The following is an 18,161-nucleotide window of genomic DNA, read 5'->3' as shown; positions in this document are numbered from 1 at the left end:
GTTTGTAGTACCCAAGTGGCTTGCATGGTGGAGTGGAGTGGGTTAGAGCAGAGGGAGCTGGGAGTCAGGACACCTGGGTTCCGCTCCCCATATCTGCCTCAGCTTTTCTGTCTGATCTTCAGCCAGTCCCACACCCTCTCAGTGCCTCAGTTTCCCCATCAGCATAATTGGGTAATGGCTGGTGGGGGGTTAACAAATGTGCGAGATTCTCTCATAAAAGACACAATTGATGATGCTGGTACCCCCCTCATCATGCCGTCCTGCACCCCCATGGTCACCCTGCTGCCCCCCAGCTGCCCCCAGGGTTGCTGTGCTCCCCCGGCCGCAGGCACCTCTCCCCCCCCCCCCCCACCCCGCCGCCGGTTCCTGTGGGACAAACTCAACCTGTTTTATTGAGTAAAAATGAATTTGCATTGCACTCCCACCTGGGTATATTTGAGACTTTACCGAAATGTGGCAAAAAGTCACAAAAATTCTTGGGCTCCAATGGGGGGGAAAGAAGGAACGAACGCGCCTCTGTGGATGAACCCACGTAACATTTCAGCTCAGCTGGGGGCTGCATCTGTGGGTTTGTGTTTGTCTTTCTCAGGGCTCAATAATCCCTTTTAAAGTTGTCTTTGTGTATGGAGCTGTGTGTGCGTGCATGTGTGGCTGTGTGTGTTTTTGTGGGGCTCTCTCTGTGTGTGGCTGTATGTGTGGGGAGGCAAGCTCTGTGTGCACATGCGGCTGTGTTTGTGAGTATGCACAAGGGTGTGTGTGTGTGGCTGTGTGGGTGTTTGAGGGGCTCTGTGTGTGTGCGTGTGGCTGTGCGTGTGTGGCTGTGTGTGTGTGAGAGAGACTCTGTGTGCGCGGGGGAGGGGGCTCTGTGCGTACACGTGTGGCTGTGTTTGTGCATATGCACAAGCGTGTGTGTGTGTATGTGGCTGGGTGGGTGTTTGAAGGGCTCTGTGTGTGTGCATATGGCTGTATGTGTGGCTGTGCGTGTGTGGCTGTGTGTGTGTGTGTGAGAGAGACTCTGTGTGCGCGGGGGAGGGGGCTCTGTGTGCACACGTGTGGCTGTGTTTGTGTATATGCACAAGCGTGTGTGTGTGTGTGTGTGTGTGTGTGCGTGGCGCTGCGTGCAGGAGTCTTTGCGTGGCTGGGTGTTGTCGGGGGTTGTGTCGTGTTGTGGTGTGTGTCCTTGTTATCACCGTGTGCCATGGAGGGAGGGCTCCTGTTTCCCTGCAGTGCAGCCCCCGGAGGCCGGGGGGGGGGGCATCCCCTACGGACACTGCGCTCTGTGGCTTCCCCTCCACACCTCGCGGGGGGGCGGGAGGCCGTTAGACGGCGGGGCAGGGCTGGCCCCGCTTATGTAATAACAGGCAACCCCAGGGAGAGGCGCAGAGCCTCGCCGAGGAGAACGCGGACGAGAGCGCTGCCCTTCGTGCGCCCCCCAGGGCTGCCCAGGATGGAGGTGCCCTGAGAAGGCCCCCCGGCTCGCAGCACGGACCACGCTTGGCTGCCCCAGCACCTCGGGGTCCTGCGGGAAGGAGCCACCGTGAGGGAGACGGGGAAAAAGAGCGAGACCCCGGCTGGGTATCCCAGGCAGGTAGGAGCCAGCAGCGGTGCCCGGCCCAGCCACGGCCTCTCAAAGGAGACTTTGTTCAGGTCCCTGCGGCTCCGGCAGGTGCTGGGAACCCGAGATCCCAGCTGGGGGTGGGAGATTTTCCCAAGGCAGATGGGTCACCACTGTGTGTGTGGGGGGGCATGAGCCCTGTCCTGCTTGCATGGAACTGCTGGCTGGGGTGGTTCAGAGGCCGCCCCCCCCCGAATGCGCCAGGATCGGGGCCCCAGGCTCTGGAACAATCCCAGCACCAACCCCCAGATTCCAATGCTGCCCCCCACGACACAGATCCCCAGCCCTGTTTAGCCCCCCACCCCCCTGACCAGGATCCCTGTCCCCGTCCAACCTCCCCCCACCCCCCCGAGATCGCCATCTCCATCTGGCCACCCAAGCTGTGGGAAGGGTCCGACCCAGATCCCGGTCGGAAACCTGGTGCTCAGACCCATCTCTGTGAGCTGGCTGGGGACACGTGGCTCTGGGGGCAGGCGTGGGGCCCACGAGGAAGCTGGGGGTATGAAGTGCTGGGCATGTGGGGCAGGGATGCTGCAGCCCCTGGGGGTTCTGATCAGACGGGCTCTACCCTGCTGGGTTTGGAGGTCTGCGCTCAGTGGCCTGTGGGGCAGTGGCTGCGCTGCGGGGTCCTGCAGAGACTTGCCCGGGCTTCGGCGGAGTTAGGGTTTGTGTCTGAGAGGGCAGGAGAGAGAAGGCAGGGCAGGAGGGGGGGCTCAGCCTGGGGGACGCTTTCTCCCGTCTGCACCCTTGTGTCTCTGGGTGTGAGTTAGTGACTCGCTGGAGGTGAAAGGAAAACACAGCCCACCTCCCACCCGCATCACCTTCTCCTGGTGCACAACACCATACACACATCCTACACACACGCACCGTGCACACACACCCCTACACACACAGACACACTGTATGCACACACACACACACATCCTACACACACCCCTACACACAGAGTGCACACGCACACAGACACACTATATACACACACACTCCCCCCTACACAGAGTGCACACACACACACACACACACACACACACACTGCACACACACACCCCTACACACAGAGTGCACATGCACACATACAAACTGTATGCACACACACACAGAGTGCACACGCACACATATACTCTATGCACACACACACAAACACAATGCACACACACCCCTACACACAGAGTGCACACACACACACACACACACGGAGCCAGTGCAGAGATCAGCAAATTCTCCCAGCAGCTACGCAAGAAGCAGCTCCCATGGGGGGCTCATGGGCATTTGCACTGTCCCCTCAGTGTGGGGTGAGTGGGGTGGGGGTGGGGTCAGTGGCGGCTCCTCTTCCCCCGGGGCTCGTGGCCCTGTGGCTCTAGTGCTTGTTTCTGTGGTGCACGGCAGGTTTCTGCTCCTGGCAGGTTGCTGAGAGTCGAGCGTTTGCTCTGAAGGTTGAACCCAGGTCTGGGGCTTGGGTGGGACATTGGTGGAAAAGGACAATCTAAATGGTGTGTGTGTGTGGAGGCTGTATGGGGGGGCTGTGCACATATGTGCACCACTGCCCTCTCGTGGGTGCACCCAGCACTGCTAGCCATGGCCCATAGACCCTGTAGTGCAAAGAGCTGCAGGAGATTTTCCTTTAGCTTGTGTCGGGGTTTGGGTTCTTGGGGCCGAGCGCTAAGCTCGCTCCCTGCAGCTGCCATGCGGTTCCCAAGGCCCTGGCTTCATGACAGTGTTTGCTATTGAAGTCAGCAGGGCGGGGTTTGACCGTGTGAGGGAGACAGTGTGAACCAGCAGAACTCCCTGCCACATGATCTCACAGAGACAAAGGGAAATGGGCTTGGCACCTGCGGCTGCAATACACTGGTAGTAACTAGAGAGGCCGGGGCTGTGGGGCTGAGTCGATCCAGTCCCCAGGCGCTGCTGGGCTGTGCAGCAGAACCAGGCATGGGCTCCGGGGACAGGTCTGTGGTTGGCTGGACACACTGAGGGTCTCACAGAGGGAGCCAGGTCCTGGACTTGATGGCCCATTGGCCTTGCCCTCCCCTGGGGCCGTTTCTGCTGCCCCAGGGACCTTGCTCCAAGCCTGTCTCTTCCCAGCCTCTTCCTGGACCAGTGACCAGCCAGTTAGCTCTCACTACTGCCCTCTCCTGGATGGCAGCAGACTCTGCTTCACTAAGTGTCATAACCCTCTCACAGCCAACAGCGATTCCCCTTCAGCTCAAGTGCCAGGGGCTGCGCACTCAGAGCAGCGGGGGCTGGATTCTATCCCTGAAGGGTCCCAGAGGGTTTCCAGGACTGCTGACACAGGGACCTCTTCCCCCACTGCCCAAAAGCAGCCACTTCTGGGGTGCAGCGCAGCCCACAGCCGTTTAGCATCAACTGGGAACTAGGCAGAGCTCAGGGAGGTTGGGCTCTGTTTGCTTTTCCGACTGGGGGTGTTGCCAGAGCCCCAAACTCCCAGGCAGAGGGGTGGCTGGCTTGGTGGAGGTGGCCGGGATGTGGCAGTGACGGGGATGCCTGAGAGCTGGGTGCGGAGGCTGTTGGAGGTACCAGGGAAATCTAGCAGTGCGGGTGATGCCCCCCTGCCAGACAGGCCATCAGCAGCTCTGCAGCACTGGCTTACTGAATATGCCCAGGCCCTGGCTGGGTACCCATGTACCTGACTAGGGGCCAGCCCAGCCTGCCCCTGGAGGGGGTGGGCCCTGGGCCTCACGCTGAGGGGCGATAAGGGGGTTCCTGTATCTCTCTCTCCTTCTGAGGATCTGAGCAGCTTTGTCCTCAGACTGGTAACAACGAGAAACAGCAAAGGAAATATCTCCTTGCAGGGTCTCAGCTCACTCCTGTCTCCAAGCGAGTGTCACCCCGGAGCAGGTGTCCAGTCTCTCTTAGCCTCAGTAGAGCAACACGTGGGGCATAAAGGCTGAGCTGTGTGTCATACACCCTATATTGCTAACAGCTAGTGGGGATTCTCCTTCAGCTCTGGGGGCAGAGGCCTGCATTCCTGGGGGATCTAAGCCCTCTCCCTGCCCCATCTTTGGCTCGTGGCTTGGGGTGCTGATTTGGCACACAGGGTTGGAAGAGCCGTGCCCGCTTCCACCCCCTCTGAGCCAAACTCGGCACTTAGCTAGGCCAGTGTGAAGCTGGACTATTCCCACTCAGGTGCATGGCATGACCCTGGATTTACCTCAGCGTCACCGAGAAGCAGCTGCCTCTGCAAGTCCCAAAGCTGCCTTCCCAACCCAAACCCATGCAGGCTCCTATCCCCAGCCAGCTGCTCCAGCCAGGGGCAAGCGAGCCAGATTCTAGCCAGGCTTCTGCATCATCTCCATCGGTGACTGCAGAGAAACAACCCAGTGGGGGGGCTGGATTGAACCCCTTTGCTAGGGGCAGAGATGGGGCTGGATGCACCCCCTGGGGCTGCGCTGCCAGAACCAGGGTGGGAATCTGGGGCTGGCTCCACACCCCCATACACACTGACCATGATCCCCATCGGGTCCCTCCCTCCGGAGCCCCTGGGCTGGCCCCTGGACTCCAAGCCAGTGGAGTGACACTGAAGACCAATCCTGCCGGGGAAGGGGCCATTGGCTCAGAGCAGGACTCGGCCTTGCCTGGGTTGGAAGAGGGGCCCTGAGACAAGCCCCTCTAGGTGTCACGGGAGTCGCACCCTAGACCCCCAGAACCTCATGGAGACTCCCTGGGAGCAGTACAGGGGCTATGACACAGAGTAGAGCGGTGTGGATTCCATCCAGTAGAGGGCAGTGGAGCTCACACACTGACGCATGTGCACACAACACCCACCTACCCAAGTATAAGCCACGCCCACTGAGTGTGGTGCTCTGTCCCCTTCTTGTGGTGCCTAGGCCAGGTCTGGATTGATGGGCCTAGTACAGCCATGCCTAAGAACTGATGTTTTAGACTTAGGGACGATGATCTGGTTGCAGGTTTGACCCCCGCTGCTAATAACCCACGCAGGGCATCAGCATTCCACACGCTTGGTACAAGCTACATCTCAGGCTAAGTAGCAGAACAAACAATGGTCCTGGGGGAACCCCCTGCCCCCGACCACTGAGAGCGGGGTGCCTGGCTCCAGATTGGCAGAGCCCAGTCATAAGTCTCTGCCTGTCTCTCCCCTTTGCCTGTATAGCCTGCCCCAGCCCTGAGCACCTACCCAGCTCTGGGTTCAAGCCCCAGGCAGCCCCATCCCAGCACTTACGCCAGCCTGATTCTGAACGTCTCTGGGAGCTTGAAAAGCCCACCGAGCACACTGCTATGCATGCTGGTTTGTTATTGTACTGTCTCCCTGAGCACTGGGCTATGCACACTGGTTTGTTATTGTAGGGTCTCCCTGAGCACTGGGCTACGCACGCTAGTTTGTTATTGTAGGGTCTCCCTGAGCACTGGGCTACGCACGCTAGTTTGTTATTGTAGGGTCTCCCTGAGCACTGGGCTACGCACGCTAGTTTGTTATTGTAGGGTCTCCCTGAGCACTGTGCCACATATGCTGGTTTGTTATTGTAGGGTCTTCCCACAGCAAGTACAGGAGTTGGGCAGAATCTTGTAGCAATGTTGTGGGCACTGGGAACTCCACGCCCAGTTCCAGGCTGCATGTCGTAGCTGCATGAGACATAGAATTCAGATCCTCCTGGTGTCAAAGCCATCTGCACTAAGGGAGAATCCCTCTCAGCAGTGCAGGGCCTCTGACACACAACTGAGCAGTCCTTATCCTGACTAGCAGAGGGCAGTGGTGCACACATGCTCGCCGGCTCCTGTTAATGCTAAAGTTGCAGGACGCCAGCTGGGAAGTGCAGGGGTCTGGAGGGAAAGTATCCCCATCCTGCGCCACTGGGTGACACCTGGAGTGGGTGAGGGAGGGGATGTGGGTCCCACCTGGTGGGGGAGTATGTGAGATCCAGCAGCTGGAAGGCAGGGCAGGGTGGGGCACAGGGGAGGGAGCAGGCAGGGGTCAGCACTGCTGGTGGGTGAAGTGGAATCTCAGCTGTCAGAGCCGTCGCAGGCTCTGGCGCAAACTGCCAGCTCCCAGTGCCATAGTAACAATCCTGCCAGGCTCTTCTCTGTTGATCTCAAAGCACTTCACCGAGGAAGTCAGCGCTGTGATCCCTATTGTACAGGTGGGGAAACTGAGGCACAGAGAGGCACAGCTTGCCTAAGGTCACCCAGCAGGCCAGAGCCAGGGACAGACCCCAGCTCTCCCGAGTCCCAGTCCAGTGCACTACCCGCGACGCTACAAGGGCAGTGACCAGTGTTTGCGAGTGGCTGCGCTGGGTGGATGGCTGGGGGGTGCTGGAGTGTTTGTTGCAGTGCATGGTGCTGATCGCATGGCAGGGCTGCCTGGGCCAAGGGTGCAGGGCAGGGCCACCCTGATGAGCCAAGAGGCTGGGCAGTGGCCAGGTCTGGTGGGGAGGCCCCTCCTAAGGAGGATGTCCCAGGGAGAGGCCCCGCAAAACCCCCCCCGCCCCACCCCATCCCACGCCCTGGACCCAGGAGCAGGGGAGGGGGATGTGCCCTGCAGGAGCCAGGCACAGTGTTAACCAAGAGAGGCCGGGCGTCAGTTTTGCCTTGTGCAACATCCCGCCGGGGCCTTGGGAAATCGTAGGGGGCCTGTGTCGAAACACGGGCGGGAAACCAGGGGCCCCAGAAGGTGATAACGGCCCACAGGCTGCGGTGGGGGAGGGGCTGATCAGTGCCTTAACCCTCTGATCCCTGCATCTCCCTGCAATAAAAGTGCCCTGCTTTCTATAGGGCCCTAGCATCAGGTGGCAAAACTGCTCTGACAATGGGCTCACCGAGGGAATCAGGAGCAGAGCCGGGGCTAGAACCCAGGAGTCCTGTCGCTCTGCCCCATAGCTCTAACCCACCAGACCCCACTCCCCAGCCAGAGCCAAAGGAGAGAACCCAGGAGTCCTGGTTTCCATTCCCTCGGGCTCTAACCTTTAGACCACATGGAGAATGTGGCTTGGAACAGGAGGGATCTGACATTTAGGCCAGGCCCAATGCCCCCACTGGTGGCGCTGAAGGGGGGAATTGGGTTTGGGATCTGACGCTGGCGGCGGGAGAGTGAATCTCATGTTGTTTCAGCACAAATCTGCCCCTAGCTGGCATTGGGTTCAACCCTGTGGGGAGCTGCCCCTGATCCGGGGGCTCTGATCCACATGGAGGGGAGACAAATGGACGGGATGAGAGAGACGGACAGAGTTCTGGATCCAGGCACCACCTGGGCTGCTCAACAGGAAGTCCCCAGCACCCCTCCCCGCCCCACACCCACAGCCTTTACCTTGGCTCATCCCCACTTTCCCCCCAATGAACAGGCCCATTAACCCCATCCACGCTGGCTTCGGTGGAAACCAAGCACTGGTGGCACAAGGCTGCCGAGCTGAGCCCCCCCCCTCCCGCCCCCACCCCGGTCCCAGTGGGATGATGCTGCGGCCGGCTGCTCATCCCGCTTGCTGGAAAGCACCTGAAAGCAGAAGTGAGCACAACGTGCGGTCTGGCTGGGCGTTCCTGCGGCTGGGGAGTGTTTATTGTCCCGGGGAACGAGGGATGAGACAGCTGGGGGCATCCACAGGGCATCCTCAGGAGACAGCACAGGGCACTCTGCCAACCTGCCCCCGCAGGGAGCTGCCACTTGCTCCCCAGCCCCTCCAGGGCCCAGCCCGGTGCACCCGCAATGCCCAAAGGCAGCAGGTTGAGAGCAAGGAACACAAGGGCAGCGCCAGGGTCAGGGCCCAGCTCAAGGATTTGGGAGTGGGGACAGGCTCCCCATGGCCAGTTCTGATTGGTTACTTAAGTCACATGTGTGTGTATGGTGGGGGGGGGTTTCAGAGAAAAACCACCAACCCCCATATTTCTGGGATCAAAGGGTTGTTTCCTCTTTCGACATTCCGTTGTTTTTTTTTATATATATATTTGGAAAATTACGAAATGTTTGTAATAGCTTTGAAGGGGCTGTTGGGAGTCGTCCTGCATAGCACCAGCCAGAAAACTTCCCCCACCAATTCCTCCCTGAACCAGAGCGGGCCTTGGAGGAAAACAGCCTTTCAAAGTTGCCAGGGATGGAGACAAAAGCAAAGGGGGGGAAAACAAACCAAGAAACCTAGCAGATTTAGAGAAATAGTTTGTTTTTTTTTGAGCTAAAAAAGGCTGAATCGGCCTCTTTGGAAATGCAGCGAGACAGAGATGATCCAGTGAAGGTCCAAACTGAGGTTACTGGGCCAGGTCTTGGGGGTGGATTTTTCACACCCCTGAATCCCATAGCTGTCGACCGACGTTTTAAGTGTTCACCAGGCCTCCGACTGGAAGCTGCTGCATCCCACCCCAGAGCTGCCTGCATTGGACTGTAAGCTCTTTGGCACAGGGTCTGTTGTGTTTATACAGCGCCTGGCACCTTGGGGTCCTGGTCCATGAGTGAGGATCCGAGATGCTACCGTAATACACCGAACAAATAACTATAGCGAGTAGGAGCCTCTGGAATGCCCCGCCCCCGAGCCTGGATCCCTCCCAGTTCAAACTGGGACTGAGACATGAGTCTGTAACAGGGAGGGGAATTAGTCCTGGGAGCAGCTTCCCAGCAGACTGGTGGATTCTCCATCCCGTTGAACCTTTTGGTTGAGGATGGACGTGTGTCTGAATGATCCTGCCCATCAGTTACCAGGCTGGATGCAGGGATCTGAATGGGCCCTTCTGGTTTTATCGCCACAAAATCTATTTACTCTCAGAACTGCCTCACTAGCTTCCCAGCGGGGCCTGCGGGACAGATGGGTTCGGATGGGTGGTCATGTGCGGAAAGGTGCCGTGTCCCGTTATCCAACAGCTGCTTCTCTGGTACAGCAATGAGTGTGGCCCAGTTGGTACCAATCAGCTGTAAAACAGTCTCTGATCTGCCTAGTCAGTTACATAGGACCTGCCTTCATGGCCCTTGGCAGTGCCCATCTCTGCCCCAGTGTCACTGGGTGTTTTTGGAGTGGGGGTGCTGAGCTGTACCCCTCTTATCCCTATCCGTGCCTCTCACCACCCCCTAGAGCTGGAGCCGGGAGCAGGGCTATGGCTCCGGGAGGGCGGGACGTGGACAGGGGTAAGGCGGCGGAGGCTGGGGACCCAGCTAGGGGTGGGTGTGGAGCCACAGGTGTGGGTCCGTCAGCCAGGACCTCGCATGAGGGGCCGGTGGCTGGGACCCTGGGGCCAGCAGTGGAGCCCCCGGGGCCAGCGGCCGAGTGGGACCTGGCGGTCGAACAGGACCTGGGGCCAGCGGCCAACACCCTGGACAGCAGCGGGACTGGCAGCCAGGACCCCGGGCAGCAGGAGCCAGTAGCGTAGCTAGTGGGGTGCAGGGGAAGCAGCCACTTCCCCTCAGCACATTTTCAAAAAGCGGCGCGCCTGCCGGCCGGTGCTGACCTCCTGCAGGCAAGGGGGGGCAGCACGGCCGGAGGAGCCATGGGGAGGGGGCGGCACGACCGGAGGAGCGAGGGGGGGCGCAGCAGGGCGGCTGGCAGCCAATGGGGGGGGTGGCGGGCACGGTCGGAGGAGGCAGAGTGAGGGTGGGGCGCAGCAAGGCGGCCCGCAGCGCAGCCGGCAGCCGTGGCCGGAGGAGCAAGTGGGGGGCGCAGCATGGCGGCCGGCAGCCAATGCGGGGGCGGCACAGCCGGAGGAACCAGCCAAGGGGGGTGGGGCGCAGAGCGGCTGGAGGAGGAGCCAAGGGGGGCGTGGCCAGAGGAGGAGCCAAGGGGGGGCGCCTTTTTTATGTTTGCTCCCCCTGCTCTTAGAGCCTGGCTACGCCACTGCCTGGAGGTGAAGTATTTCAAGATTTCAAACTCTCCCCTGGTTGGCGATGGGTGGATGGAGGGAAGGACGGCGGGTGGCCTGAGCAGGGTGTGCCTTTGTTTCTCACTCTTGCTTTGGCTCAGGTCTCACACATCGACCCGTCGTCTCCGTGGTTTATTGCTCCAATCGTAGTTCCGTAGGTTCGGGGCTGGGCTCAGGGGCTGGGGCCTGGGATTGCCCCTTCCCCACATCTTTCCTGTGAATTGCCCCTCAGGTTTCCCCAATGCACGGAGGGGGAGGCGGGTGCTTTCGGGTCTGGCTTCATGGCCGTTCTGAGCTCGGGACGCAAATTACAGATTCAGGCCCAGCTAAACCCCTGGGGAGCTGGGCTGGACTTTCCAAGGAGCTGCTGCCCAGCGTGCTCCTGGCAGGGCCATCTCTACTGAGAATCTGGCTCTGACTGGGTGCCCGCCCTTGGAAGGCTGGCCTTAGCCTTGGAGCCAGGAAGGGGGGGAGTGGGCTTAGAGGGGAATGAGAAGGGGGTGTGGGGCGGGGAAGCGTCCATCTGCCAGATCCTGTCCTTGTAAGCCCCACAGAACCTGCTGGGCCATGGTGGGGGGGACCCATGATCTGTCCCTTTGGGCCTCAGGGAGCTGGCCTGGCCATGGGGGGAGGGGGAGAGGAGCTGGGGTCTCTCCCTTTGGGCCCCAGAAAACCAGCCCAGCCACTGGGGGAGCCGAGAACTGTGCCTTTGGGCCCCACGGAGCCGTCCAGCCCATGTCATTCATTCATTCCTGGGGTGGCACAAGCCCACTGGGACTCAGTTCCACTGGGGGGTTAAAGACTCTGACCCCCCCCTTACAGGGAGCCTCAGTGTGACTGGGGGAGGGTGTCGTGGGGGGTCATTGCTTGGCAGAGCTGAATGGAGCGGCAGGGAAGTTCCCCTGGGAGGGCACTGCCAGCAGGAAGGGGGTAATGTGGGCGCCGGGCGGGGCTGACAAGTGACGGGGCCATTTCTGCTTCTCTTCCCGGCAGCCTGGGGGCTCTCCTGCTGCAAGGAACCTCTTGTGAAATCGCTGGAGGGAGGCAGCCCTGCTTGCACGCTCAGGCGCTGGCCCTGGGGAGGGCTGCGAACCCAGGGAGCGGGGCGGGGGCTCAGCAGGGGGGCGCTCTCCCCTGGCAGTCAGCGCTGGCCCTATTGCCCCAGGGTGGCACTAGGGAGTGCTGTGCTGCAGGGAGCAAAGTGAGGGGCTCAATAGGGGGCGCTCTCCCCTGGCAGTCAGCGCTGCCCCTGCTGCCCCAGGGTGGCGCTAGGGGGCGCTGTGCTGCAGGAGGGTGCAAGGTAAATCCAAGGCCTGGCCATTCATGGTCATTAGTGTGGAGCAGTCTCTCAAGGCGGGAGCATGAGTCCCAGCATCATCGCCAATCTGAGTGGGTTCACTGGGGCCCCCTCCATGATCCACCATCGGCTCCTGTTGCAAAACAGGATTATTCTGTGCGTATCAGCAGCACCTAGAGACCCTGACCGAGATCAGGGCCCTGCTGCACCAGGCGCTGCACAGATGCAGCGTGAGAAATGGACCCTGCCCCAAAGAGCTCCCAGGCTGAATAGAGACAAGGAGGGGAAACTGAGGCACTGAGCAGGGAAGTAGCCATGGAACAGAACCCCAGCGTCCTGTGTTCTAGTGCAGTGCACTACCCACTAGGTCACACTGCCTCCCTTGTGCTTTGGGCAGTTTCATGGGTGTGTCTGGGCCAGGACAGAGCCTGGGGATGGTCAGGGCTGGGAGCGGGTGGGGAGAGCATAGTGGGGTTCAGGGAGCTGGCTGGGCATGAGCCTGACAGCCGCTGGCCGGGGCGCATGCCTTGGCCGTGCAGCTGCGGGTGATAAGGGCCCTTATCTGTGTGTTGCAGGAGCAGAGCAGGCCTCCTCCCGGCTTCATGAATGTCTGATTTTGCCAGCTGCGGGCTGCAAATTCACAGAACCGGCTCAGAGGTGAGGGGAGCGACCGGGGAGGGGAGGCTTATCGGGACACCAGATGGGGTGACCACGCCTGGGGTCGCCGTGGGGAACATCCCACCGGGCTGCAGAAGGAAACATGGTGCTCGGGAAAGGCCCAGTACCGCAGCCTCCTCCCCCCGCCCAACCAACCAGATGTGGTGGGACACCCCACGGGGTGGGAGACTCTGGTGGGAGCTCAGGAAGGGGTGGAGCGGGAGGAGGGGGTGGAGAGATCGCCCCAGACAGAGAGGGAAGAGAAATGAGGAGGCATGAGGCTGGAGTAGCGTAAGAGAGTGGCAGCGGGGTGCGTGGGGATGTGGGGGCTGGTGGGCGTCGTCCTGACCTCACCCCACATCCCCGGCTGGGTTGGGAAGAGGACTAAGGTTGCCAGAGCTCAGTGGGAATCAGGGACTGGAGTCTTTCCTATGAATGCCTCCCCCAATCTCTGCTATAGCCAGGCCTGAACTTCAGGAAGGGGGTGTCCCCCAGCCCAATTCTGTGAGAGGAGTTAGAGACAGAACTCCTCAGGCCACCCAGCTCTGGGCTGTGACCCCCGACCCAACCCCTCAGATTCGGAAGAGTTGGGATCTGGAGCCGGTCTCCACAGCGGGGCCCAAGGGGAGCCTGGCCCCTCCATACGCTTGGCCCAGCAGGCCCAAAGGAGATGCACAGAGCAGAGCGATCCTGGGCATCCCCACTTCCCCTGCCACGCCCAGGCCACGCTCTAGGGAACCTGGGAGCTGCAAAGAGCCCCTCAGGCTGCCCCATATCAGAGAGAGCTCTCCAGCTCCCAATCAGAGAGAGAAATACTCAGACCACCAATCAGCAGATGGGAAGGCTGTGGGGGGGGGCGGGGAAGAGATCCTATCTCTACCAATCAACAGGCAGAAAGACTGGGGTGAATCCTGTCTCCACCAATCCCCAGGCAGGAAGGCTGGAATGGATCCTGTCTGTACCAATCAGCAGGCAGGAATGATGGAGTGGATCCTTTCTCTACCAATCAACAGGTGAGGAAGTTTGGAGTGGATCCAGTCCCTATCAATCAGAAGGCAGGAAGGTTGGGATGGATCCTGTCTCCACCAATCCCCAGGCAGGAAGGTTGGGGAGGATTCTGTCTCTACCAATCAGCAGACAGGAAGGCTACGGTGGAGCCTGTCTCTACCAATCAAATCCAATCAAATTCTTTCTTTCCTTGTGCCACAGAATTTCGCTGCCACGGCTGGTTTTGGGGTGGCCCTTCTGGAGCAGACACTGGGCAGGGCCTGGGCCGGCAAGATGCCCCCTTGCCCTCCCCAGCAGGGCCGGGCCCGGACAACGCTCCTGCCCGCACCACAGCTGAGTGAGCCTGGCCAGCAGGGGGAGATGGAGCTGACCTGGCAGGAGATCATGTCCATCGCGGAGCTGCAGGTGAGCCCCAAACGGAGTCTCTGCTTCCCTCCCCCAGCCAGGCCGGCTTTGGATCCCAGGCTCCTTGCTTCAGACAGTGGCAGTGCCTGGTGCTGTTAGCCCCCTTCTCCCTCCTGCTGGCCGAGCCGGTCACTGCATCCAGCGCGGAGCCCCGCGATCTCCTGGAGGGGCGGTTATTGTAGAAGAGGGAGGAGTTGACCCGCTGCACTGGAGCCCCAAGGCGCAGGTCCCTGTCCCCATTGGGCTACTGCCACCCACCTGGGTGTCTGTCTCCCAGGGAGTTTGGTTGGCATCTCCCCTTGCAATGGGGCCTTGTTCCTACAGCCTGCTGTAGGCTCACAAGTGACACGAGTTTGGCCAGGTTCAGAGCCCAGACCCCAGTGGGCGACTTGCTCCCAGGGGAAATTCTGATCTGGGTCGAAAGTCACGTGGGTTCCCTTGAGCCTGGCACAGGGAGGGGACTCATGGCTCAGCCCCCACCCCACCTTGGCACGGGCACTGCCAGCTCGAGGAGGGGAGTCCACTGGCTGGCTCTTGGCCTGGCCTTGATAAGCCCAGGTTGGACTAGTGGGGGGTCCCTGCGATGGGCCGTCTGCCCCAGCCAATCTGGCCCTGGCTGGAAACACAGAGCTCACCCCGGCCCTGATGTTTAGGTCTAATTTCTCCCAACTGCTCCCCTCTCCTTTGGTCTCAGCCCAATTCCCAGTGGCCCCCAGCGCCAACTGAATCCCCATCCCCCTAGTGGGGATCCCTGAGCGAGGGAGCAATGCTGCCCCCTAGTGGCTGGGCCCACCAAGAGGATGAGGGAGCTGCTAGCTGTGCAGGCCAAGGGAGCGCACCTCCTGTTGGTGAGCTCTAACCCCACCTCCCTGGGATTCTTTGCAGCCCCCTGGATCCATCCTACCAGGGACAGGTCACCTGGTCAGTGTGGGGAGGCAGCTCGGGCTCTGGGGACACACAGCCCCCCCCGCCCAGCACCATGTCCTCCCAAGGACCTGCTGTGCTGCAGGTATTAATTACACACAGCCGCCTCTTTAATCTTCCCAGTGGGATGGAGCTGTTCCCCTGCCCCTGCGCCAACACTGCCCCATTCACTGCAGGGCCCTTGCTGTGGTGTTCGGCTGGTGGGGGCAGGGCAGGGGGGCCGGCCGCACAATGGGGCGTCTGTCTGACGAGATGAATCGGCTCCATTGTTCTGGTAGGGACGATATCGCGCTGTCCATCTCTGTAGGGCAGGCACCTGCTGCAAGGCTGGGCGCCTTCCCAGCATGCTTTGGGACGGCAACCCTCTCCCTGAGGGGCAGGGTGATCCCAGTATGCTCCATTCCCCCTCCAACCCAGGAATGACACATTCCCAGCATGTTCTGGGTCCCCCATCCCACCCCAAGGAGTGGCACATTCCCAGCATGCTCTGGGCCCTCCCATCCCACCCAAAGGGGCAGGGTGTTCCCAGCATGCTCTGGGCCCCACATCTCATCCCCAGGGGCAAGGTGTTCCCAGCATGCTCCATTCCACCCCAAGGAGTAGCATATTCCCAGCATGCTCTGGGCCTCCCATTCTACCTCCAAGGGGTGGTGAGTTCCCAGCATGCTGCATTCCCCACCCCCACAGCCTTAGGCCTTCCTGACCCCTTTCTAGGGCTGGCGATGCTGCAGAGTGTGGGTAGAGGGGCAGGCAATGCTGGCGCCCTGAGCAGCCTGCCGAGGGTGACAGTAAATGCTCAGGAAGATTAGAGAGGCTCCAAAAGCAGAAAGTACAATAACAATGGGGGATTTCAATTGTTCCCTTATTGAGTGGGCACATGTCCCCCTAGGGCAAGATGCAGAGATAAAATTCCTAGACACGACTAGCTTCCACCGCTGCTTCTTGGAGCAGCTAGTCCTGGGAGCTAGTCACGAGGGGAGAGGCAGTTCTTGATTTAGTCCTAAGTGGCACCCAGGAGCTGGTCCAAGAGGTGAATACAGCTGACCTGCTAGGGAATAGCAGCTGTTGTGTAATCCTTGTAGGGGGATAACACAAGAAAACCCACCATGGTGACAATTAACTTTAAAAAGGGGAACGACATGCCAAGGAGGACGCCCGTTAGCTGGACATTAATTAAAAGGAGCTGTCACAAGGGTGAAATGCCTGCAAGCAGCGTGGGGACTGTTTAAAACCACCATAGTAAAGGCTCAGACTAAACAGATACCCCAAGTCAGGAGAGGCAATAAGAGGAATACCACCAGGTAGGGTGACCAGACAGCAAGTGTGAAAAATCAGGAAGGGTGCATGTAAATAGGAGCTTATATAAGAAAAAGCCCCAAATATCAGGACTATCCCTATAAAATCGGGACATCTGGTCACCCTACCACCAGGGATAAGCAGCACAATACGAGGCAAAGAGGCATCCTTTAAAATCTGGAAGTCAGGTCCCAGTGAGGGTAATAAGCTGCCCAAACGCTGGCAGATTAAGCATAAAACTAAAATAAGGCCGGTCAAGAAAGAATTTGAGAAGCTGCTTGCTAAAGACGCAAAAACTAACAGTAAGAATGTTTTTAAATACATCAGAAACAAGCAGCCTGCCAGCCAGCCAGGGGGCCCACTGGGCGGTCGAGGTGCTAAAGGAGCACTCAAGGAAGACAAGGCCGTTGAGGAGAAGCGAAATGAATCCTTTGCATTGGTCTTTGCTGCAGAGGATGTGAGGGAGATTCCCACACCTGAGCTGTTCTTTTTTAGTGACAGATCTGAAGAGCTGTCCCAGACTGAGGTGTCAGTTGAGGGGGTTTTGGAACAAATTGGTATATTAATCAGTAATAAGCAGGGGTGAAAGTAATATTAAACTCTTACCCGTATGGGGGCCCGACTTCGTGCCCCCTGAAGGGGCGGGGCCTTGGGAGGAAGGGGCAGGGCCTCAGGCGGAAGGGGCGGGACTGGGGGTCCGTCTCCCCCAGCCAGCCCATCCGCGCTGCCTGGCCCGCGCCACCCACGGCTCTGGTGGTGATTTAAAAGGGCCTAGGACTAAATTGCCGGCCCCGTGGCAGCTGCCCCTTTTGTCCATCCCCCCTCCCCCCCCCAGCGGCCCTGCTAGTAGGGTCCCTACCTGCAGAGCCGCTGACAGGGGGGCAAAAGAGGCAGCGATGTTAACGCTTTAACATCGGCTGTGTAAGGGCCGGTACTGGCTTCTTACTGGTACAACATACCAGCCTACTTTCACTGCTGGTAATAAGTCACCAGGACCAGATGGGATTCACCCAAGAGTGCTGCAGGAACTCAGATATGACACTGCAGAATTACTAACTGTGGTATGTAACCTATCACTGAGATAAGCCTCTGGCCCAGCTGACTGGAGGGTAACTAATGTAACCCTAATTTTAAAAAAGGGCTCCAGAGGTGATCCTGGCAATTACAGACTGGTGAGCCTACCTTCAGTGCTGGGCAACTTGATAGAAACTAAGTGAAGAACAGATTTATCAGACACACAGATAAACACGATTTGTTGGGGAAGAATCAACATGGCTTTCGTAAAGGGAAATCACGCCTCACCAATCTATTAGAATTCCTTGAGGGGGTCAATAAACATGTGAACAAGGGTGATCCAGGGACATAGTGAACTTGGACCTTCAGAAAGCCTTTGAAAAGGGCCCTCACCAAAGCCAAGTAAGCAGTCATGGGATAAGAGGAAAGGTGCTCTCATGGGTCAGTAAATGCTCAAAAGACAGGAAACAAAGGGTAGGAATAAATGGTCAATTTTCACAGTGGGGAGAGGTAAATAGCATGGTCCCCCCAGGATCTGTACTGGGACCTGTGCTGTTCAACATAATCATAAATGATCTGGAAAAGGGGGTAAACAGTGAAGTGGCAAAGTTTGCAGAAGATACAAAATCACCCCTAGTTAAGTCCAAAGCTGATTGTGAAGAGTTACACAGGGATCTCAGAACTCGGTGACTGGGCAACAGAACGGCAGATGAAATTCAATGTTGTAAATAAATGTAATGCTCACCAGAAAACATAATTCCAACTACACATATATAGGGTGACCAGACAGCAAATGTGAAAAATTGGGACGGGGGCGTGGGGGTAATAGGAGGCTATATAAGAAAAAGACCCAAAAATCAAGACTGTCCCTATAAAATCGGGACATCTGGTCACCCTACACATATATAATGATGGTTCTAAATTAGTTGTGACCCCTCATGGAAAACATCAGCTCAGTGCAGCAGTCAAAAAAGCTGAGGATGTAAAGATCCATTAGGAAAGGGATCGATAATAAGACAGAAAATATCATAATGCCATTATAGAAATCCCTGGTACACCCAGGCCTTGAATAGGGCGTGCAGTTCTGGTCGCCCTGTCACAAAAAGGTTACAGCGGGACTGGAAAAGGTTCAGAGAAGGGCAA

General features: G+C 58.7%; 1 protein-coding gene across 3 annotated transcripts in view; it reads left to right on the top strand.

Moving 5' to 3' along the window:
* The first annotated feature begins 1,243 nt into the window (after nt 1–1,243).
* NFE2 (nuclear factor, erythroid 2) overlaps nt 1,244–18,161 on the top strand; it is a 19,663-nt gene continuing 2,745 nt past the window's right edge. Inside the window, exons 1-3 of one of the 3 annotated variants that reach the window (XM_024109865.3) lie at nt 1,244–1,588; nt 12,290–12,371; nt 13,581–13,784. In XM_024109865.3, coding sequence (XP_023965633.1) covers nt 12,321–12,371; nt 13,581–13,784 — 255 coding nt within the window. In that variant the 5' untranslated portion in view covers nt 1,244–1,588; nt 12,290–12,320. The other 2 variants (XM_042842240.2, XM_024109866.3) reach the window with 2 other exon arrangements.

The sequence above is a fragment of the Chrysemys picta genome, chromosome 22, assembly GCF_011386835.1.
Source record: "Chrysemys picta bellii isolate R12L10 chromosome 22, ASM1138683v2, whole genome shotgun sequence".
NCBI lineage: Eukaryota > Metazoa > Chordata > Testudines > Emydidae > Chrysemys > Chrysemys picta.
This window is presented reverse-complemented; position numbering and strand designations above follow the sequence as displayed.